Source organism: Phycodurus eques, chromosome 9, assembly GCF_024500275.1.
Source record: "Phycodurus eques isolate BA_2022a chromosome 9, UOR_Pequ_1.1, whole genome shotgun sequence".
NCBI lineage: Eukaryota > Metazoa > Chordata > Actinopteri > Syngnathiformes > Syngnathidae > Phycodurus > Phycodurus eques.
The window spans coordinates 15,159,420-15,178,324 of record NC_084533.1 but is presented as its reverse complement, the minus strand read 5'-3'; the positions used below and the strand labels follow the sequence as shown (position 1 = coordinate 15,178,324).

At 41.7% G+C, this 18,905-nt stretch overlaps 1 protein-coding gene across 1 annotated transcript; it reads right to left on the bottom strand.

Annotated features, from left to right (window-relative positions):
• Positions 1-7,271: 7,271 nt before the first annotated feature.
• npy7r (neuropeptide Y receptor Y7) lies at positions 7,272-12,323 on the bottom strand. Its single transcript, XM_061686006.1, has 3 exons — positions 12,286-12,323; positions 11,749-11,900; positions 7,272-9,971 (listed from the first exon to the last, which is right to left on the bottom strand). The coding sequence occupies exon 3, from the start codon at positions 9,917-9,919 to the stop codon at positions 8,804-8,806; it is 1,116 nt and encodes a 371-aa protein (XP_061541990.1). The 5' UTR covers positions 9,920-9,971; positions 11,749-11,900; positions 12,286-12,323; the 3' UTR covers positions 7,272-8,803.
• Positions 12,324-18,905: the final 6,582 nt, after the last annotated feature.

The window sequence follows — 18,905 nt, the reverse complement described above, 5'->3', positions numbered from 1 at the left end:
GATTTTGCAACTATTGAAAAGGAGATCACGCTTTTTTCTTCTCCCGTTTCCGTGGATCTCAGTGACGTTCCAGCCCACCTGCAGTTGGAGCTCATTGAGCTGCAGTGTGACACGGAGTGTCGCAGTCGGTACCAACAACTCCCTCTTGTCAACTTTTACCAGCAGCTGTATAAAGACAGGTTCCAAGAGATTCGTACATTTGCTAAGAAAATGTTGAGCTTGTTTGGCTCGACATACTTGTGTGAGAAGACATTCTCTGTCATGAACATGAATAAGAACCGCGTGAGGACTAGACTAAGTGACTCCCACCTGCGTGACATCTTGCGCTTTAAAACCACCGCTTTTGAGCCAGACCTGCCCCATTTACTGCAGTCGAGATCTCAGTATCCCCCTTCACATTAATGCAAACATGTTGTTTGTTGATTCTGATGAATGAAGTTTGAGTTTGAGTCAAATTTCATAAAAATACTTTATTTTGCATTTCATTAATTTTTATTTTAACCTTCATTTATCCAGGTCAGGAAGTTATAAGATCTACCTAGCAGCAGACAGCATAGTAAAACAAAGTAAAATAAAAATAAATACAAAAAAGCATTCCCCTCGTCGGTAGCATGTAAAATTAATGCTGGCCTGCATGCCAATTTTTTTATGGCAATGTGGCCCCTGAGCCAAAAAGTTTGGTCACCCCTGCTGTAGTCTATGTGAAGCACTTAGAGAGTCCACTCTGTGAAAAGATAAAAAATAAACTAAATATTTGCATACAGCCTGCTCACGAACTTACATTATCAGGAGTCGTTTTCCCCTAAAATTTAACATTTGATTTGATACTCTTGGCGAGTGACAAGAATGGACAGCATAAGGAATTAGCTCATCAGGGGGACAACACAGACTAGAAGGTTTGAAGACAAAGCTAGAGAGGCCATCTTGAGATGGTTTGGACATGTTGAAAGGAGGGATAGTGGCTGGATCAGTCCAGATGCTGGAAATGAAGCTGCCAGGTAGGAAGCAAAGGGCAGATTGATGGATGCAGTGAGAGAAGCCTTGTAGATCGTTAAATTTGAGAAGATGCTTCTCGGTTTAAGGATTCGAATCTCTACTAATTCTTATTACAATATATAATTGTACAATATAGCTAGCTGTACATGCTGTACTTTATCATTAAGCAAGCTCCAGTTTCCCCGCCACACTAAGCAGGATAAGCAGTTCAAGATAACGGATGGCTAGATAACACTGTACATACAGTACTAATCTTAATGGGTCAATATTTGCTCCAAATTATCCAATAAAATAGCTCTCAAGATAAATTGTCAATAGGTGTGGCAATAAATTTGAATAATTTTGTCTTAATCACATGCTCAGCCATTGACTGGCAACCAGTTAGGTTTACAACTCACTCTTGACCCTAATTAGGACAAGCGCAACAAAAACTGGATGGATAGATAGTACAGTATAATAATCTTCACTGCCAGGCCTCCATGTTAACATGGATATTTGAATTCAAGTCATTGGCAGTGAATGAGTTATATGTATATATGTTTGCGCCAAATTAGCGAAGAAACTAGCTCGCTGATTCTGAATTAACAATTAACTACAGTAAAGCCCCACTGTGTCGCGGTTCACTTAGATTTTTTTCTTAAGTGTTATGACAGTTTGTTAATCTATTTTTTTTTCTTTTGCAGTGTTTGTACTGTACAATATTTTTGTGTTATCCATTGTTCTTGCCATCTCGATATATGTGTTTAATCAGAATCAGAATCATCCTTATTTGCCAAGTATGTCCAAAAACACACAAGGAATTTGTCTCCGGTAGTTGGAGCCACTCGAGTACGACAACAGTCAATTGACAGAGAACACTTTGGAGACAGAAAGACATTGACAAAAAAAAACAGTCACTGAGCAGTAAAGGGTGGCTAGTTATCTGGTAATGCCGGTAAATTTTTTATTAATACATTTTAAATGTGTTTGTATTGTTTTAAAAGTGTGTTTAAAGACCTTAAAAAAATTCAAGTGGCGTAAATGCTATAAAATCTGGTCAGTGTGTATTTAAATAGGGTATTTCTTTATCACAGATTTTCAATAATCACGAAACCTAACCCCAGCGCTGGAGAGTTGATAACTGTACTTATAATTTTCATGAAATGTTGTTTAGAGTGGACTGCATGAGACAAATGTTGTGTATCAGTAAAACAAACAAACAAACACACACACAAATAAACAAAAAACAACAACAGTAACACAGAGTGGCATATTGGTTAACAGAACAGTGCGAATGTGAATCATACTAAAGTGGGTACTCTGTTTATTTTAAAAAAAAATTATAATCACCTTTAAGCATTTTCCACTGGGGAACAGATGGCTAATGAATTTTGAACAATGACAATATTCCTCAAAGCATCTGAAAAAAACATGTAATGCATGGCACTTTGCATGTCTTTTTTCTTCTTCAGATAATGTAGGTCAAAGACTGCAGCTTCTATATGTGACTCTCTGGAACATAAAGGAATATGTAGGCTAAGCCATGAAATCCATCCTGTGGGTGTATAGATACAGTATTACTTCTCTGGTTAGAGGCATTTTATTACCAGGAAAATAAAAACACACCAATGTGTGACCCACAATTGTTCTGTTTGGTTTTCAAATGCTTTATTTGCTGTTAAGTTCTCTGTTTCATCGTTCAGAAAGCACTCTAAAAGTTTATGGGTGGAGTTACTTAGCTGAGCAAACTGTCCTTTTTTTCCCCGTGACTGTCTCTTTGGAGGTTTGGTGGTTGCCTGTCACCACAATGTCTTGTCAGTGGCTATTACTGTATTTACTCACACACTTCTTACCTTGACACAGTTGTGACCAGAGGTTTCTGTTTGACATGGTGTCACATTTTCTGACTAGCAGTTTAGCTCATGGGTGTAAGGTGTGTTGTTGATAACACACAACCAGCAAAAGCACATGCAGCTCAGCTGCTGAGAGTTGAAAAACAAAATAGAGAGCGAGTCTTAATCTAAATACCTTTTAAGAGCCCTCCTACACATTCTTCAAGACACTTCATTGCACTTCATTCACATGATCCCGTTTCTCACTTCCTTTAAAAGGAATCATGCTGGTGCATCTGATCTGGAGCACCTTCAAGTCAACATAATTAACTTCCTGTGGAGAGAGAAGCAGCAGCAACCTTCTGTGGACACTTTATATTGATTCAATGTCACTCGGTTTGCAGTAAACGCCACCACAAAAAAGTCAGCAAATACATAAATTTGTGTTTTAAAAGTAAAATTGGCCTTGTAATCACAAGAACATAGCATCTTCCTATGGGAAGCAGGAACACATGATTAAATAAATGCAGATGACTTCATAATTAAGTGGACATTACTCATCAACAAGTCATTTACATTAATAAGGAACACGTTACATAAATAATTAACTTGTGAGCATCATTTGAATACACTGGGTTCACTATGAACATTCACAAATTAAATACAGTAATTGCTTTACAAAAAAAAAAAAAAAGCATGACACAAACTCAAGGCCAGATCGTTGAGTTTAAAAGGCTCCCTTTGTAAAAGGGATGGGCATAACAATCGAGTCATCAAACTCAAGGTCCGAGGCGAATCATGTGTCAACTTCCACAATTCTTGCTAAAAAAAATTACATTGTGGATTGCAAGCATTTTTTTGTTTGTTACCAAACCCCCTTTTAAGTTAACTTGAATCATAGTTGAAAAAAATATTGTCCTTTGACTCAGATTTAAAAAATAGTTATTCATCAAGCTGTTGTGTATATGTCATAATATGTTGAGGCATACAAACATTTATGTGGCTTCACAGTCATAACGGCCCTCCGAGGGAAACCATAACTACAATATGTCGTGGCACAAAAATTTGTTTGACACCCCTAATGGATTGTAAGGAATTCTGACTATTGTGGGTAATCAACTATTGATTAATCACATCTTGAAACAACTGAGACAAAATGGCGTGCATTGCTTGGCTGCAACCAACAGAGGCACTGTTGATTCAGTCTCAACTAGTTTGTGGTCTAACGGGCCTATCTTACTGGCCTGGAGACTAGTTTGCTACCTGATGGCGACTTGAGTCTCAGCTGGTTGCGGAGATGTCTCTGTGATGTCTCCTGGAGTCTTTTAGAGACTAGCCAGATTGCCAGGGAGTTGCCGAGAAATCAAACATGTTCAATTTCACTGGATACATTTTGGCAACTCCCCTATATGCTCGCTATAGCGAAAAACCTTAACGTACCTCAATGCCACAAAACTGCAATCAATCATCACCCAAATTTATATGGACATATCTACCTGTGCCCACCTCAGCCTCTGAAAATATCAGAATGATCACCCCAATATTTTGGATTTTATGGACGTTAAGCGTTTTTGCTCATTATATAGAAAAAGCTTCACGTCACTTAATGTCCAAAACTTTGATCAATCGTCACCAAAATGTAAATGCACATCTCTATTTACGCTCAATTCAAACTCTGAAAATCTAAAAAAGATGGCACATCTATTTTGGATTTTATGGACGTTAAAGCATTTTCCAATATGTGTATATAGAGAACAATCTTAACGTTGCTTAATGTCATAAAACTGCAATCAATCATCACCAAAATGTATGTGAATATCTCTACATATGCTCACTTCAATATAACACCTCTGAAAATATCAGAACAATCGCCCCAATGTTTTGGATTTTATGGACGTTAAAGCCTTTTCCTCACATTATCTGTGTTATATATCTATTTAAATAATATATATACTGTATATCGGCTTATATCAGCAATTTCTAGGTAAAATGTTTGTCACGTTGTCCGGAGACGTCTCCCAGACATCTTCCTGGTGAGAGCGCAACCTATATTTTGGTCTCTCTGGTCCCGGGGTCGCCGCGGTTGATCAGTCTTGGCATCATGGTGACATCTCTGCCAGTGAGATAGGCCCTCATTGAAGAACAACATGACATGGGAGCTACTTCCACGCTATGTCAACTCCTCCTAGCCAGGGATGGACTTACCATTAGCCAAGCACAGGCAACTTCCTGGAGTCCGGAGATTTCCAGGGGCGCATAAACGTTTCATAAAAACTGATTCATAGTTTTATTTGATTTAAAACAATCATTAATGTTTTAGTCTTAATTCACACGCTTAAAAATACATGAAAATGCTTATTCTATTATCATTGTCTCAAGCGTCCCGATTGCCTCTCATGCAATGGACTCCTCCATTATCTTACTGCACACGTGCTGACTTAATTCAGGACAACTAACTTGTTGGCACGTAGTGATAAAATTGAAGCAGAGCGATTCCAGTGGAGTCAAGAAGGTGAGAGAAAAACAGTTTTCATAAGAACTATCAAAGGTTTCAACCTTTGCTGACATCGAATGTGCGTAACCGACAAGAGCCAGAGCCAGACGCTCTTGTCAGTATCAGTAGCACTGGTACAGCGGTCGGTGTCAACTGAGGAGCAGTAAAGATGAAGTGTTAAATGTTGATAAATGATAAATGTTGATTAATATTCTTATCAATTACAGTTAAAGCGTTGAGATGATTCACTTATTGGACAATAATCCTCAAAAAGGATTTCAAGGTCTTTAGCTCAGGAGAAGAGAATAATTTTCTCAAATTTACACTTTTTAATTGATGATGAACATTAATATTCATTATTTGATGTGGAGGGGAATGTAGCCCTATGGGGGGCACAAGCCAGTGCAAACTGTAGGCCGGTCCCAAGCCCGGATAAATGCAGAGGGTTGCTTCAGGAAGGGCATCCGGCTGAAAACTTTGCCAAACAAATATGATCGTTCATCCAAAGAATTCCAAACCGGATCGGTCGTGGCCCGGGCTAACAACATCCGCCACAGGCGCCGTCAACCTGCAGGGTGCCGGTAGAAATTCAGCTACTGTGGGTCGAAGTCAAAGAAGAAGAGGTGGACAGCGGATTCTTCGGCAGAAAGAGAAGAGGAAAGCACAGAGCCTGGAACTGAATGTGGGGACTTTGAATGTTGGGACTATGACAGGAAAATCTCGGGAGTTGGTTGACATGATGGTTAGGAGAAAGGTTGATATATTGTGTGTCTCGGAGACCAGGTGGAAAGGCAGTAAGGCTAGAAGTTTAGGGGCAGGGTTTAAATTATTTTACCATGGTGTAGATGGGCAGATAAATGGAGTCGGGGTTATTTTAAAAGAAGAGTTGGCTAAGAATGTCTCGGAGGTGAAAAGAGTATCAGATCGAGTGATGAGGCTGAAACTTGAAATTGAGGGTGTTGTTTAATGTGATGAGTGGCTATGCCCCACAGGTAGGATGTGACGTAGAGGTGAAAGACAAATTCTGGAAGGAGCAAGACGAAGTAGTTCTGAGCATCCCAGACAGAGAGAGAGTCGTGATTGGTGCAGATTGTAATGGACATGTTGGTGAAGGAACTCGGGGTGATGAAGTGATGGGTAAGTAAAGGAAAGGAACTTGGAGGGACAGATGGTGATAGACTTTGCAAAAAGGATGCAAACGCCTGTAGTGAACACTTTTTTCCCCAGAAGAGGCAGGAACATAAGGTGATCTACAAGAGCGGAGGTAGAAGCACGCAGGTGGATTACATCTTGTGCAGACGATGTAATCTGAAGGAGGTTACCGACTGTAAGGTAGTGGTAAGGGAGAGTGTGGCTAGACAGCATAGGATGGCGGTGTGTAAGATGACTCTGGTGGTGGTGAGGAAGATTAGGAAGACAAAGGCAGAGCAGAAAACCATGTGGTGGAAGCTGAGACAGGACGAGTGTTGTGCAGCTTTTTGGGAAGAGGTGAGACAGGCTCTTGGTGGACAGGAGGAGCTTCCAGAAGACTGGACCACTGCAGCCCAGGTGATTAGAGAAGCAGGCAGGAGAGTACTTGGTGTATCTTCTGGCAGGAAAGGAAAGAAGTAACCTCACAGTACAGGAAATCATACAAGGAAAAAGGTTAGCTAAGAAGAAGTGGGACACTGATAGGACCGAGGAGAGGCGAAAGGAATACATTGAGATGGGACATAGGGCAAAGGTAGAGGTGGCAAAGGCCAAACAAGAGACATATGATGACATGTATGTCAGGTTGGACACTAAAGAAGGATAAAATTATCTATACAGGTTGGCCAGACAGAGGGATAGAGATGGGAAGGATGTGCAGCAGGTTAGGGTGATTAAGGATAGAGATGGAAATATGTTGAATGGTGCCAGTAGTGTGCTAGATAGATGGAAATAATACTTCGAGGAGTTGATGAATGAGGAAAATGAGAGAGAAGGGAGAGTAGAAGAGGCAAGTGTGGTGGACCAGAAAGTGGCAATGATTAGTAAGGGGGAAGTTAGAAAAGCATTAAAGAGGATGAAAAATGGAAAGGCAGTGGGTCCTGATGACATTCCTGTGGAAGTATGGAAGCATTTAGGAGAGGTGGCTGTGTGGTTTTTGACCAGCTTGTTCAATAGAATTCTAGTGCGTGAGGAGATGCCTGAGGAATGGAGGAAAAGTGTGCTGGTGCCCATTTTAAGAACAAGGGTGACGTGCAGAGCTGTGATAACTATAGAGGAATAAAGTTGATGAGCCACACAATGAAATTATGGGAAAGAATGGTGGAGGCTAAACTCAGGACAGAAGTGAGTATTTGCAACAGTATGGTTTCATGCCTAGAAAGAGTACCACAGATGCATGCATTATTTGCCCTGAGGATGTTGATGGAAAAGTACAGAGAAGGTCAGAAGGAGCTACATTGTGTCTTTGTAGATCTAGAGAAAGCCTATGACAGAATGCCCAGAGAGGAACTGTGGTACTGCATGCAGAAGTCTGGAGTGGCAGAGAACTATGTTAGAATAATACAGGACATGTACAAGGGCAGCAGAACAGCGGTGAGGTGTGACAGACGAATTTAAGGTGGAGGTGGGACTGCATCACGGATCAGCCCTGAGCCCCTTCCTTTTTGCAGTGGTGATGGATAGGCTGACAGATGAGGTTAGACTGGCATCCCCGTGGACCATGATGTTTGCAGATGACATTGTGATCTGCAGTGAAAGCAGTGAGCAGGTGGAGGGACAATAAGAAAGATGGAGACACTGGAAAGCAGACGAATGAAGATTAGCCGAAGTAAAACAGAATATATCTTCATGAATGAGAGGGCTGGTGGGGGAAGAGTGAGGCTACAGGGATAAGCGATAGCAAGGGCTGAGGACTTACAGACAGTGGCACTGAAGAGACAACAGGAAGCAGAGCTGGAGGTGGCGGAAATGAAGAGGTTGAGGTTCGCTATTGGAGTGACCAAGTTGGATAAAATTAGAAATGAGCTAATCAGAGGGACAGCCAAGGTTCAATGTTTTGGAGACAAAATTAGAGAGAGCAGACTTCGATGGTTTTGACACGTCCAGAGGAGAAATAGCGAGTATATTGGTGGAAGGATGATAAGGATGGAGCTGCCAGGTAAGAGAGCTAGAGGAAGACCAAAGAGAAGATTGATGGATGTCGTGAGGGAAGACATGAGTGCAGTTGGTGTTCGAGAGGAGGATGCAGGAGATAGGCTTACATGGAAATGATGACGCGCTGTGGCGACCCCTAAAGTGACAAGCCGAAAGGAAAAGAAGAAGATTTGATGTGGAGGGCCCCGTGCATGGGTTGACATGCGTTATTTTGCTCAGTACAACACTGAAATGGAAACAGGAGTTCAGAACATTAAGAGAGCTTGAAGGAGAGAGATTCTCTCGTCCCATTAGAAATATATTGAGAACATTTTGTGAAATGCCCATTCCTACTTTGCACCACAAGTGCCGCAAAATAGCAACATGTTCAAATGTCTTCTCACACGGCAGCTGGCGGGTGTCCACCATTACGACCGTTGAGCGTCAGCCGCCTCATAGAACGAGTCCTGACGGAGCCTTCGGGGTGGAAAGAATCCGGCTTATCCTCACAGCAGAAGACCATTAAGAATCCATTTCTGTAGTTTTTATTCATCCAGCCGTAGAGGAGCGGGTTGGCAAAAGTGGAACACATAGCCACAATATGGAACACTGTGTATATCAGTTTATATTCCTTGAAATTGAGAACCAGGTCCAGATCACTGGCCAGCTGAAATATGTGGAAGGGGAGCCAACAGATGGCAAACACCACCACCACCAGAGCCAACATCTTGGTGGTCTTTTTGCGGCGCATAATGCTATCGTTGCGAGTAGATGGGCTGATGTGATTCTTCAGCTTGACCCAGATGCAAATATAAGCATAACTGATGATCGCTAGAGGGATAATGTACTGTAGGAGCAGCATGGAGAGGCTGTAGATGACGCCGTCCCTGTTGGTCCCATAAGGCCACTTCTCAGAGCACACAGCGATGTGCAGATTAATGGAGGGGATCTCTTCATAGCGATACTCTCTGAAGATGGCCAAGGGTGCCGCCAGGACCGCCGAGATAGTCCAAGTGAAAGCCATGATGAGGAAGCTGGAATGCCACGTGAGGCGCTGGCCCAGGTAGAAGACGATGCAGCGATAGCGCTCCAGGGCGATGACTGTCAGGGTTAGGATGGACACGTGCACGCTCAGTGCCTGGGCGAAGGGCACCAGGTGGCACAGCACCGCACCGAACATCCACTCGTCAAGCAGGGTGTAGACCAGCGTGAAGGGGAGGCAAAACGTGTCAACAAGCAGGTCTGCGAGCGCTAAATTGGCTATGAAGAAGTTTGTCACTGTTCGCATGTTCCTGTAACGGATGATCATGTAAATAACAAGAGCATTCCCGAGAAGCCCCAGCAGGATGATAAGGGAATAAGCTGTGATGAGGGTGATCTGCACCCCGAGGTGCTTGGTAATGTCTGTATGGAAACCATGATGGTCTAAATCCATGCTTCCGTTGGGCAGAGTCCACACGCCGGTTTCATAAGCCTCCCATTCTCCTGTGCTGTTAGATGTGTCTGGGGGGCTCATTTCTTCCCCAGGTTGTCCACACACCTGAGAGGGAAACAGGCACGCCTTACTTCTGTCAAGGACAAAAAACAGCAAAGAAAGTCACGGCAAGCATATTTGTTTTTCAATAACAATTACTGTCATTTTTACTACACTGAAAGCATACAACATGTCACAATTCATCACATTCAGCATCCCCACCCCCCAAATCATCATGGCATATACCCTGAAGAAAGAAGAATGTTTAGTCCTAATCCTTCAGTGGCCTTCCACGTTCAAACTCTCTGAAATGAAAGTGAACCTCAGCCTTATTTATTTCAATGTGGGTCATTTAAACATCTCTGCTGTTTATTTCCAAGTAAACTCCATTCCTGTTTCTCTCATTATACAAAATATCGTCAAATCAAGTAAACTGAAGCATTCCAGCCTTGACATGAAGGTAAATAAAGTGAATATTTGCTTGCTCCCCACCTTTTTATTGCATAACCATCCATCCGTCAGTCGATCCATTTGTTATCCTCTCTAGGGCCGTGGGTGTGCTAGTGCCTATCTCAGCTGACTTCAGCTGAGAGGCAGGGTACACCCTGAACTGGTTGCCAGCCAATTGCAGGGCACATATAGACAAACAAATATTCACACTCATATGCACACCTACGGGCAATTTAGAGTCTTCAATCAACCTGCCATGTTTTTGGAATGTGGGAGGAAACCCACGTATGCATGGGGAGAACATGAAAATTCTACACGGGCCGGATTTGAACCTGGGTCCTCACAACTGTGAGGCAGATGTACTAACCAGTTATTCACCGTGCCGCCTATATTGCATAAACACTCAATCCAAACTATGTTACGAAAAACCCTAAAGCAGCGTAATTTGTAAAGTGTAATTGATGCTCTTCATGCCTCTTGTTGCAGTTTTCAGCATTTGGTTCCACCTGCTTCCACTCCAAATGACATACACTCATCAGTGGAATCGGATGAAAAGTAGATGCTTCTGTATGCAAGATTCACCAATTATGTGCATTTTGCTATTTTTCTTAAATTTGTGTTTATTTGGTTTGACACCGTGGAACGGTGGGCGACTGGTTAGAGCATCTTCCTCACAGTTCTGAGGACCAGGGTTCAAACCCCGGCCCTGCCTGTGTGGAGTTTGCATGTTCTCCCCGTGCCTGCGTGGGTTTTCTCCGGGCACTCCGGTTTCCTCCCACATCCCAAAAACATGCATGGTAGGTTATTTGAAGACTCTAAATTGCCCATAGGTGTGAATGTGAGAACGAATGGTTGTTTGTTTATATGTGCCCTGCGATTGGCTGGCAACCAGTTCAGGGTGTACCCCGCCTCCTGCCCGAAGATAGCTGGGATAGGCTCCAGTGCGCCTGCGACCCTTGTGAGGATAAGTGGCTCAGATAATGGATGGAAGGATGGTTTGACACCAACCCCCGTGCCAGATTATAGGCTACATGAAACAATGATGGTGTCATGTCACTTCAATGCACCAGAACTGCAGATGCACTATTTTCCCCTCACACAAAAAAAAACATTTTTGAAAGAAATGCCATTAATTATTACGCCAAAATGTACTCTACAATGTCATTGTTTTACTTTATGAAGACACTTTAGGATTTATGCTTCGTTTCAGAAAAATACACTACTTAACAAATTAGGCATGGTGATGCAGCCTTGATGACCTTTTGATAAAGCGGCATTATGCAAGGTAAACTGTTTCGTTATTTCCATTTGGGTTCATGCACACGTCTTTCACATTGGTAGATATGCTTGTTTAAGAAATTAAAAGTCATGCAGCCATTAGCTGTGACATATAAAAGGCAATGTAACACACAATAACTTACCGGAGTTTTGCATGAGCAGTCTGCGTATGCGTCCTCTATTATGTTTATATCACAGCGGGGAAGCTGCAGGCGACACGAGTACTTTACGAAGCATTGAAAACGTGTTCATGGCTTAATGTCCAAACAAGCAGCCAATGCGTCCAATACACCCGCTGCAGCGAAATCCAGAATAAAAGAGTCAGTTATTCCATAGCAATGTTATTTAAATAACCATATGACAGAAACGTATGTATCCAACTCCGTGGGTACATTCTCTCTATCCAAGTGAATACTAGGTTTCCATATACGTCATATTTACGCATGTTCGACAGGTGCAAATTCACAGATAAGCAAACCGTGATTGAAGCGTATTGTTTTGGACTTCTTTTTTTTTTTTTTTTGCACTCTCAAATCCAACCCCCCCCCCCCCCCCCCCCAAAAAAAAACAACTATTTGACGCTGGTACAAGTATTGTCGAACAATTCCTGGTTTAAAATGATACATTTGTGTCACCAGTCCTCATTCAAAAGTTTACAAGCACGCGAGTAGAGGACTCACCTTTCGCTGTATATCTCCTCTCCAAAGCGTGTCTTCGACAATGGCATGAAAAAAGCTGAGCCATGCCAAGCTCCTCCCAAGCTGCGCCCGGTGCGCGTCTTGGTGGTTTAGCGTTGCGTCCCCGAGGCGGTAGCGCGACGTAAGTATCAGGCAGGTCGGAGCCAAACCAGACAGGACAATTACCTTTCAGAAAGGTCTTCTGAAAGGTAATTTCAGAAGTATAATAAGGTGAGTCCTCTACTCGCAGGCTTGTAAAGGTCTTCATCGTCAAGTATGAGCCATCGATTGGGAGGTAAACCCGAGCCATATAGCACAATCAAGTATAATCCGCGTCCTCATAATCAAATAGGTACACCCAGAATCTAGGACAACGTTTTGAGCTGCTCACCCCCTAACCATAATATACATAAAAACTATATATATATATATATATATATATTGTGTTAAACATAAATAAAAACAGAATACATCCATCCATTTTCTGCGTTGCTTCTCCTCACAAGGGTCGCGGGCGTGCTGGAGCCTACCCCAGCCATCATCGGGCAGAAGGCGGGGTACACCCCGAACCGGTCGCCAGCCAATCACAGGGCACATACAAACAAACAACCCTTCACATTCACACCTATGGGCAATTTAGAGTTGTCAATTAACCTACCATGCATGTTTTTTGTGGGAGGAAACCGGAGTGCCCGGAGAAAACCCACGCAGGCACGGGGAGAACATGCAAACTCCACACGGGCAGATTGAACCCCGTTCCTCAGAACTGTGAGGCAGACGGTCTAACCAGTCGCCCACCGTGCCGCCAAAACAGAATACAATGATTTGCAAATCATGTTCAACGTATATTTAATTGAATACACTACAAAGACAATATATTTAATAGATTTGCTGTGATTAGTGACTCCTACCTTGGTTTCATTGTGCAACAAAAAAGTGTAGTTTTTGGGCATGACTTGCATATCGTTACTACGCAGTGCTGTCGTAAGACATCAGCAAGTGTTGAGGGTGCACTGCCCCCCTTGGCCCCTCCTAGAACTGCCACTGGATGAGATCCACACCATCAAGCACAAGGCAGGTGAAGAATGAGGCAAGTCCGACCTACACCAATCAGGTGTGTGACAGGTCCACATCATCAAGCGTGAGACGGTTTCATCAAATATGAAGCAAGTCATCACTATCATATACGAAAAAGGTCCATCAAGTATGCCACAAGTCCATTAAGAATGAGGCAGGTCCACACCATCAAGTACTGGCATGAAGTCAACAGCAGCAAGAATGAGGCAGATCCATCAGCCATGAGACAGGTCTTTTCAGTACAATATTAGGGAGGGCCTCATAATCAAATCGGAGGCAGGCTCTCATAATCAATTTTCCCCACTGTTAACGACTGTCATGAGGATGTAGTAGGCCTTACCCCAGCTCAAGTGGTACATCACTCTATGTGTGACCCTTTCCCTCTGAATCGCTCGTTGCATGATTGCATGTGCGTGATCTGGTTATGTGTGTTGTGTAACATACACTATACATCACAATGTGAGTTGAATTTTCTCTTGAGGGACTATAACAAGTACAATAAATAAAACATTTGAATTCAATTATCATGCAACATCACGTACCAGGCAGGTACAAAGCATGTATGACAGAGGACAATCAAGTATCAGACCCTCATAAACCATCAAATATGAGGCAGTTACTGTATGTGACAGGTCCTTAGTATCATGTATGAGACAGGTCTGTCATGTATGATACAGAGCCATAAAGTATGAGACAGGTCCATCAAGCTTGAGGCAGTTTAACACCATCAAGTAGTGGCTTGAGGTAGGTGTGGAGTGGGACAAAGAAAGAAATCGGCCCCTGGCGTTTTTGGCTGAAACCGGCGCCTCATAATTAGCGGATCACAACTGACTAGTAATTTATGTATGTGTTCCCCGAAGGAATGCATTTTACAAGTATTCAAAACCCAACTCTTCATTATTGTGTTGAGGTGTACAGTACATACGTTATGCAGTATGTACAAACCCCAATTCCAATGAAGGTGGGACATTGTGTAAAATGTAAATAAAAACACAATACAATGATTTGCAAATACTTTCCAAACGTTATTGAATTCAGTACACTACAAAGACAAGATTGTAATGTTCAAAATCCAAAACTGCTTTTTTTGTTTGTTTTTTTTGCAAAAAAAGTTGGGACATTGGCATATTAACCACTGTGTTGAATCACCATTTCTTTTCACAACACTCCATAAATAATTGGAACCTGAGGACACTAATTGCTAGGTGATAAAGTGCCGCATCAGGCAGGTCCTCACAGTATTCTACCATTTTAATTAATGACAGCATAATCAATTAGTGATTGTTTTTAGCATATCAAATTAGCGATTGAACATAATTTTGGGGTGTTGTTGTGTTGATGTGAGTGTGCAACAGTATATGATAGCAATATAAGGTATAATAACCAACTTTAACAAGTCAGTGTTTGCAAACTCAAGCAAGATGGTACTTTTCTTTTTTAATTTCCTGAAAATTTTTAATTTTGGAGGAGTGAGGATTCCGACCAGCAGTGGAAATTAGGGGAAATACTGTCACTTTATAGTATAATACATTCCTTGGTCCACTACGCAGTGAATTTGGTCTCCCGTTCATTTGCTGACATCGCACCAAGACATGGCGACAAACTGTATTGATTTTAGACATGTACTGTATATAGGACATTCCCAGTCCAATTAGTTCTTTACCGATTACTCAAACTGGATTAATATGATTGGAAATGACTTCCACTTTCATTTTCTTGAGCAAAAAAATACATAAAGAGAACTTGTTAGTGAAATATGGGCCATCTGGACGCTATAGGTTCTTTAAGATATGTTACTTTCATGATAATACCTTTTATTATTTCTTCTATTCAGTTCTGATTTTGACCTTTTCTGGCTTTGTCTATCTATTTTAGTTTGTTACCACTGAGTCTTTATTTATTCGCGTTGACACATCTGTTGCCGTAGATTTCTGTTTTTACTTCATGGTTGTTGCTTACGTTCTAGTGCTCCCTTAGTTCAATTAAATCCTTTTGAATTGCTCTTTTTTAGTTGTCTTCTTTGGGGTCGAAGATTCAGCGTATTCGTACCATAACACATATGAGGGCCCGTTATGAACAATCAAGTATGAAGCAAACCCACACCATCAAGCACTGACATGAGGTCGAGAACCTGTATCACGCGTGAGACAGGTCCATCAGGAATAGGCAGGTCCTCATTGTAAAATATCAAGCAGAGCATTAACTGCAAGGGGGTCTAAAATCAAGTATGAGTCTAGGCCAGTTGACATCAAAAGTACTTGCACAAGATCCATAGTATCATGTATAAGGTACTGTTGGTCCATCAAGACCAGCAAGATCACACTTTTTATCATCCCAGGAAACAACACTTGGAGACCTTTGCAGCGTTTGCATATTTGTGATGAGTTTTCCATTTTATCTGCTCATCAGTGTACAGGAAATGAATAATGTTATCTTTATCATTATTTTCCAGGCAGGAAAACTACCAGTCAGTCACATGCAAAACACCAAAGGAACTTTGGAACAGCTATAAAATTAATCTATAAAACTTTACAACAGGTACCCAGTCCTTATTTTAGTCACATGGACTTCGATCGTATAGCAGCATGGTGGCCGACTGGTTAGAGCGTCAGCTTCACAGTTCTGAGGAGCGGCGTTCAATCCCCGGTCCCGCCTGTGTGGAGTTTGCATGTTCTCCCCGTGCCTGTGTGGGTTTTCTCTGGGCACTCTGGTTTCCTCCCACATCCCAAAAAACATGCATTAATTGCCCGTAGGTGTGAATGTGAGTGCGAATGTTGTTTGTTTATATGTGCCCTGCGATTGGCTGGCAACCAGTTCAGGGTGTACCCCGCCTCCTGCCCGATGATAGCTGGGATAGGCTCCAGCACGCCCGCGACCCTAGTGAGGAGAAGCGGCTCAGAAAATGGATGGATGGACTTCAATCGTTTACCCAATGATACGTAAATTTATTATGGGTAAGGACTGAGCCTCATCTGTTATAAATGACGTGTCAATTATTAAGGCATTCACAATTCATTTACAAGGGCTTTTGCCTCAGCAATCGTTTAATAAGCCAGTCATGCTTTTAACCCTAACCCTGACAGATTTCTCTTAATGGTTACCAAGAGTGAATGTGTGGGCCCATTGCTTTTACAAACCTTTCTGCACCTGCCTTATCTGAAGAGTAAACAATTTGTCTCCATAGAGGGTGTTACACATCATTTGTTCTCTTCACCTCCAGCTACGAAGGAACATTAAATCCAAGTAAGTTATTCCCAAACTTTTAAACAGCCCACATTTCATGCACCATATAACATTATTTTGATGCCAAGCGAACCGTTGTAATTGTATTCAATACCAGGGTATGTCGTTTTTTTTTTCTTTTCTTTTTTATGAATTGAAAATTGCTTGATGAGTAGCTTGCCAGCAAAATCCACTTACATGCATAGAAACATTTTCAAAGTTTTAGTTATCAGTCCTGGAGCTCAGAGAGAGAGAAAATTATGCCAACTTTCTTTTTAACTACATCAAAGTTAAAAAACTGGCCAAAATATTTGTCTCCGAGTTCAATTTCATCGCACACTTCAATAACACGGTGTAAATTGGTATAGGTATACTACCTTAAGAACATAAGAACATTGCCAGAGTCTGCCTGTTTCTCTCTCTCTATCTCTCTCTACCTCTCCCTCTCTCTTTCTCTCTCAAAAAAGACACTAACACTAATGTAAGTAATGCGCAGCGTCAATGATTACTGCAAAGCTCTATTCTCTGGTCTTCCTAAAAGCAATACTAGTAATTTACAATTCCTGCAGAATTAAGCAGCCCTTTTGTGGATGAGAACCAGAAAGAGTGAGCACATTATGCTCTGTAATTGCACCCTGTGTGTTTTGATTTTAAGGTTCTTTTACAAATTTATGCAACATTTCATGGTCTTGGGCTCTCTTATTTAGCTGATCTTCTCATACTATATCAATCCTTACGGACCCTCAGGTGCTCTGGTACCACCCTTTTAGTGATACCTAGAGTCAGAACTCAGACCTATGGCTGTGGAACTGACCCACCTTTTGAGTGTAGTGCTTATTTTAAATATCTTGTATATTAACTTATCATGGGTGGCTCGGTGGCCGACTGGTTAGACCGTCTGCCTCACAGTTCTGAGGACCGGGGTTCAATCCCCAGCCCCGCCTGTGTGGAGTTTGCATGTTCTCCCCGTGCCTGCGTGGGTTTTCTCCGGGCACTCCGGTTTCTTCCCACATCCCAAAAACATGCGTGGTAGGTTCATTAACAACTCTAAATTGCCCGTAGGTGTGAATGTGGGTGCGAATGGTTGTTTGCTTGTATGTGCCCTGCGATTGGCTGGCAACCAGTTCAGGGTGTACCCCGCCTCTTGCCCGATGATAGCTGGGCTGGAATAGGCTCCAGCACGCCCGCGACCCTAGTGAGGAGAAGCGGCTCAGAAAATGGATGGATTAATTTATAATTTTATTCACATTTTTGCATTTTTTTTTTGCAACATTACTGCAATTTAATTGCACGTCACGTTTTATTAATTTGTGTTTTTTACACATTTTATCAATTTATTTTGGTATTATTGGTCTTATCCTGTTTATTATTTTTATTCTATTTATTATGTTTAAAGTAAACATATTCATTGTCATACTGTCAAACTCATTAAATCAGGTCATTTACAAAATTTTAGTTGGGAAGTCTCAAAGGAAAGATAGCTGCCTTCAGGGAAACATTTGTCTTGCTCGCAAAATGAAAGTTAGCCTACGGCAAGGAGCATAGGCTAACCTGAAAATTACTTTTGGGAAAATAATTGTATTATTTCCAGTCAATGTTTGGCCTTAAAACAAAACAAGAAATAACTCAACTTCCCGCGTATAAATCTGATCTCACACAACAAGGCCAGTCTTAAATGAAGTAGTTGACTGTCCAATAACTGCATGCACACTGACTAAAAATTCTGGGCACATTTGTTAGTTTTTTTGGGATCCCAAAAAGATGACTTGTCTGCTATAAAGAGGTCACATAATTTTAATCGATCTTTAGTCATCTGAGCAAGAGCTACTGATTGTTTAAGCTGTGTCACTGTGTTTACATATAAAGGCACGTACATACTTAAAAGCCATCTCAGTAAGTCCCATAGCTACCTAAAGTACTGTAGTTCTACATGAATTGTTATTTCCAGTTGCAGCATCAAGCAGACACATGCAAGATCATATGTTGGTCTGATTGTTTTAACATTTTGATCGTGCACTTTTGTTTACGGTCACCAACATTGCAGTTGTTTTTATTTTTTTTCATGTTCTGAATTATGATACACAACTTTAACCTTTTGGGTTTGAAATATGGGTGGAAAAAATACATATTTTTGGGGAAATAATATTACACTTTGTGCCAGAGGGTATTTACTTCATATGCAGCTCCAACAGAGAGTAGTGTGATTGTGGAAAGACTGTTTGATGGGGTTTGAGGGTCATTTTGACATTTACACAGCTGGGGCAATTGTATTAGTACCTTAAACAGATGAAACAAAATCAGATTAAACCCATGAGCAAACATTC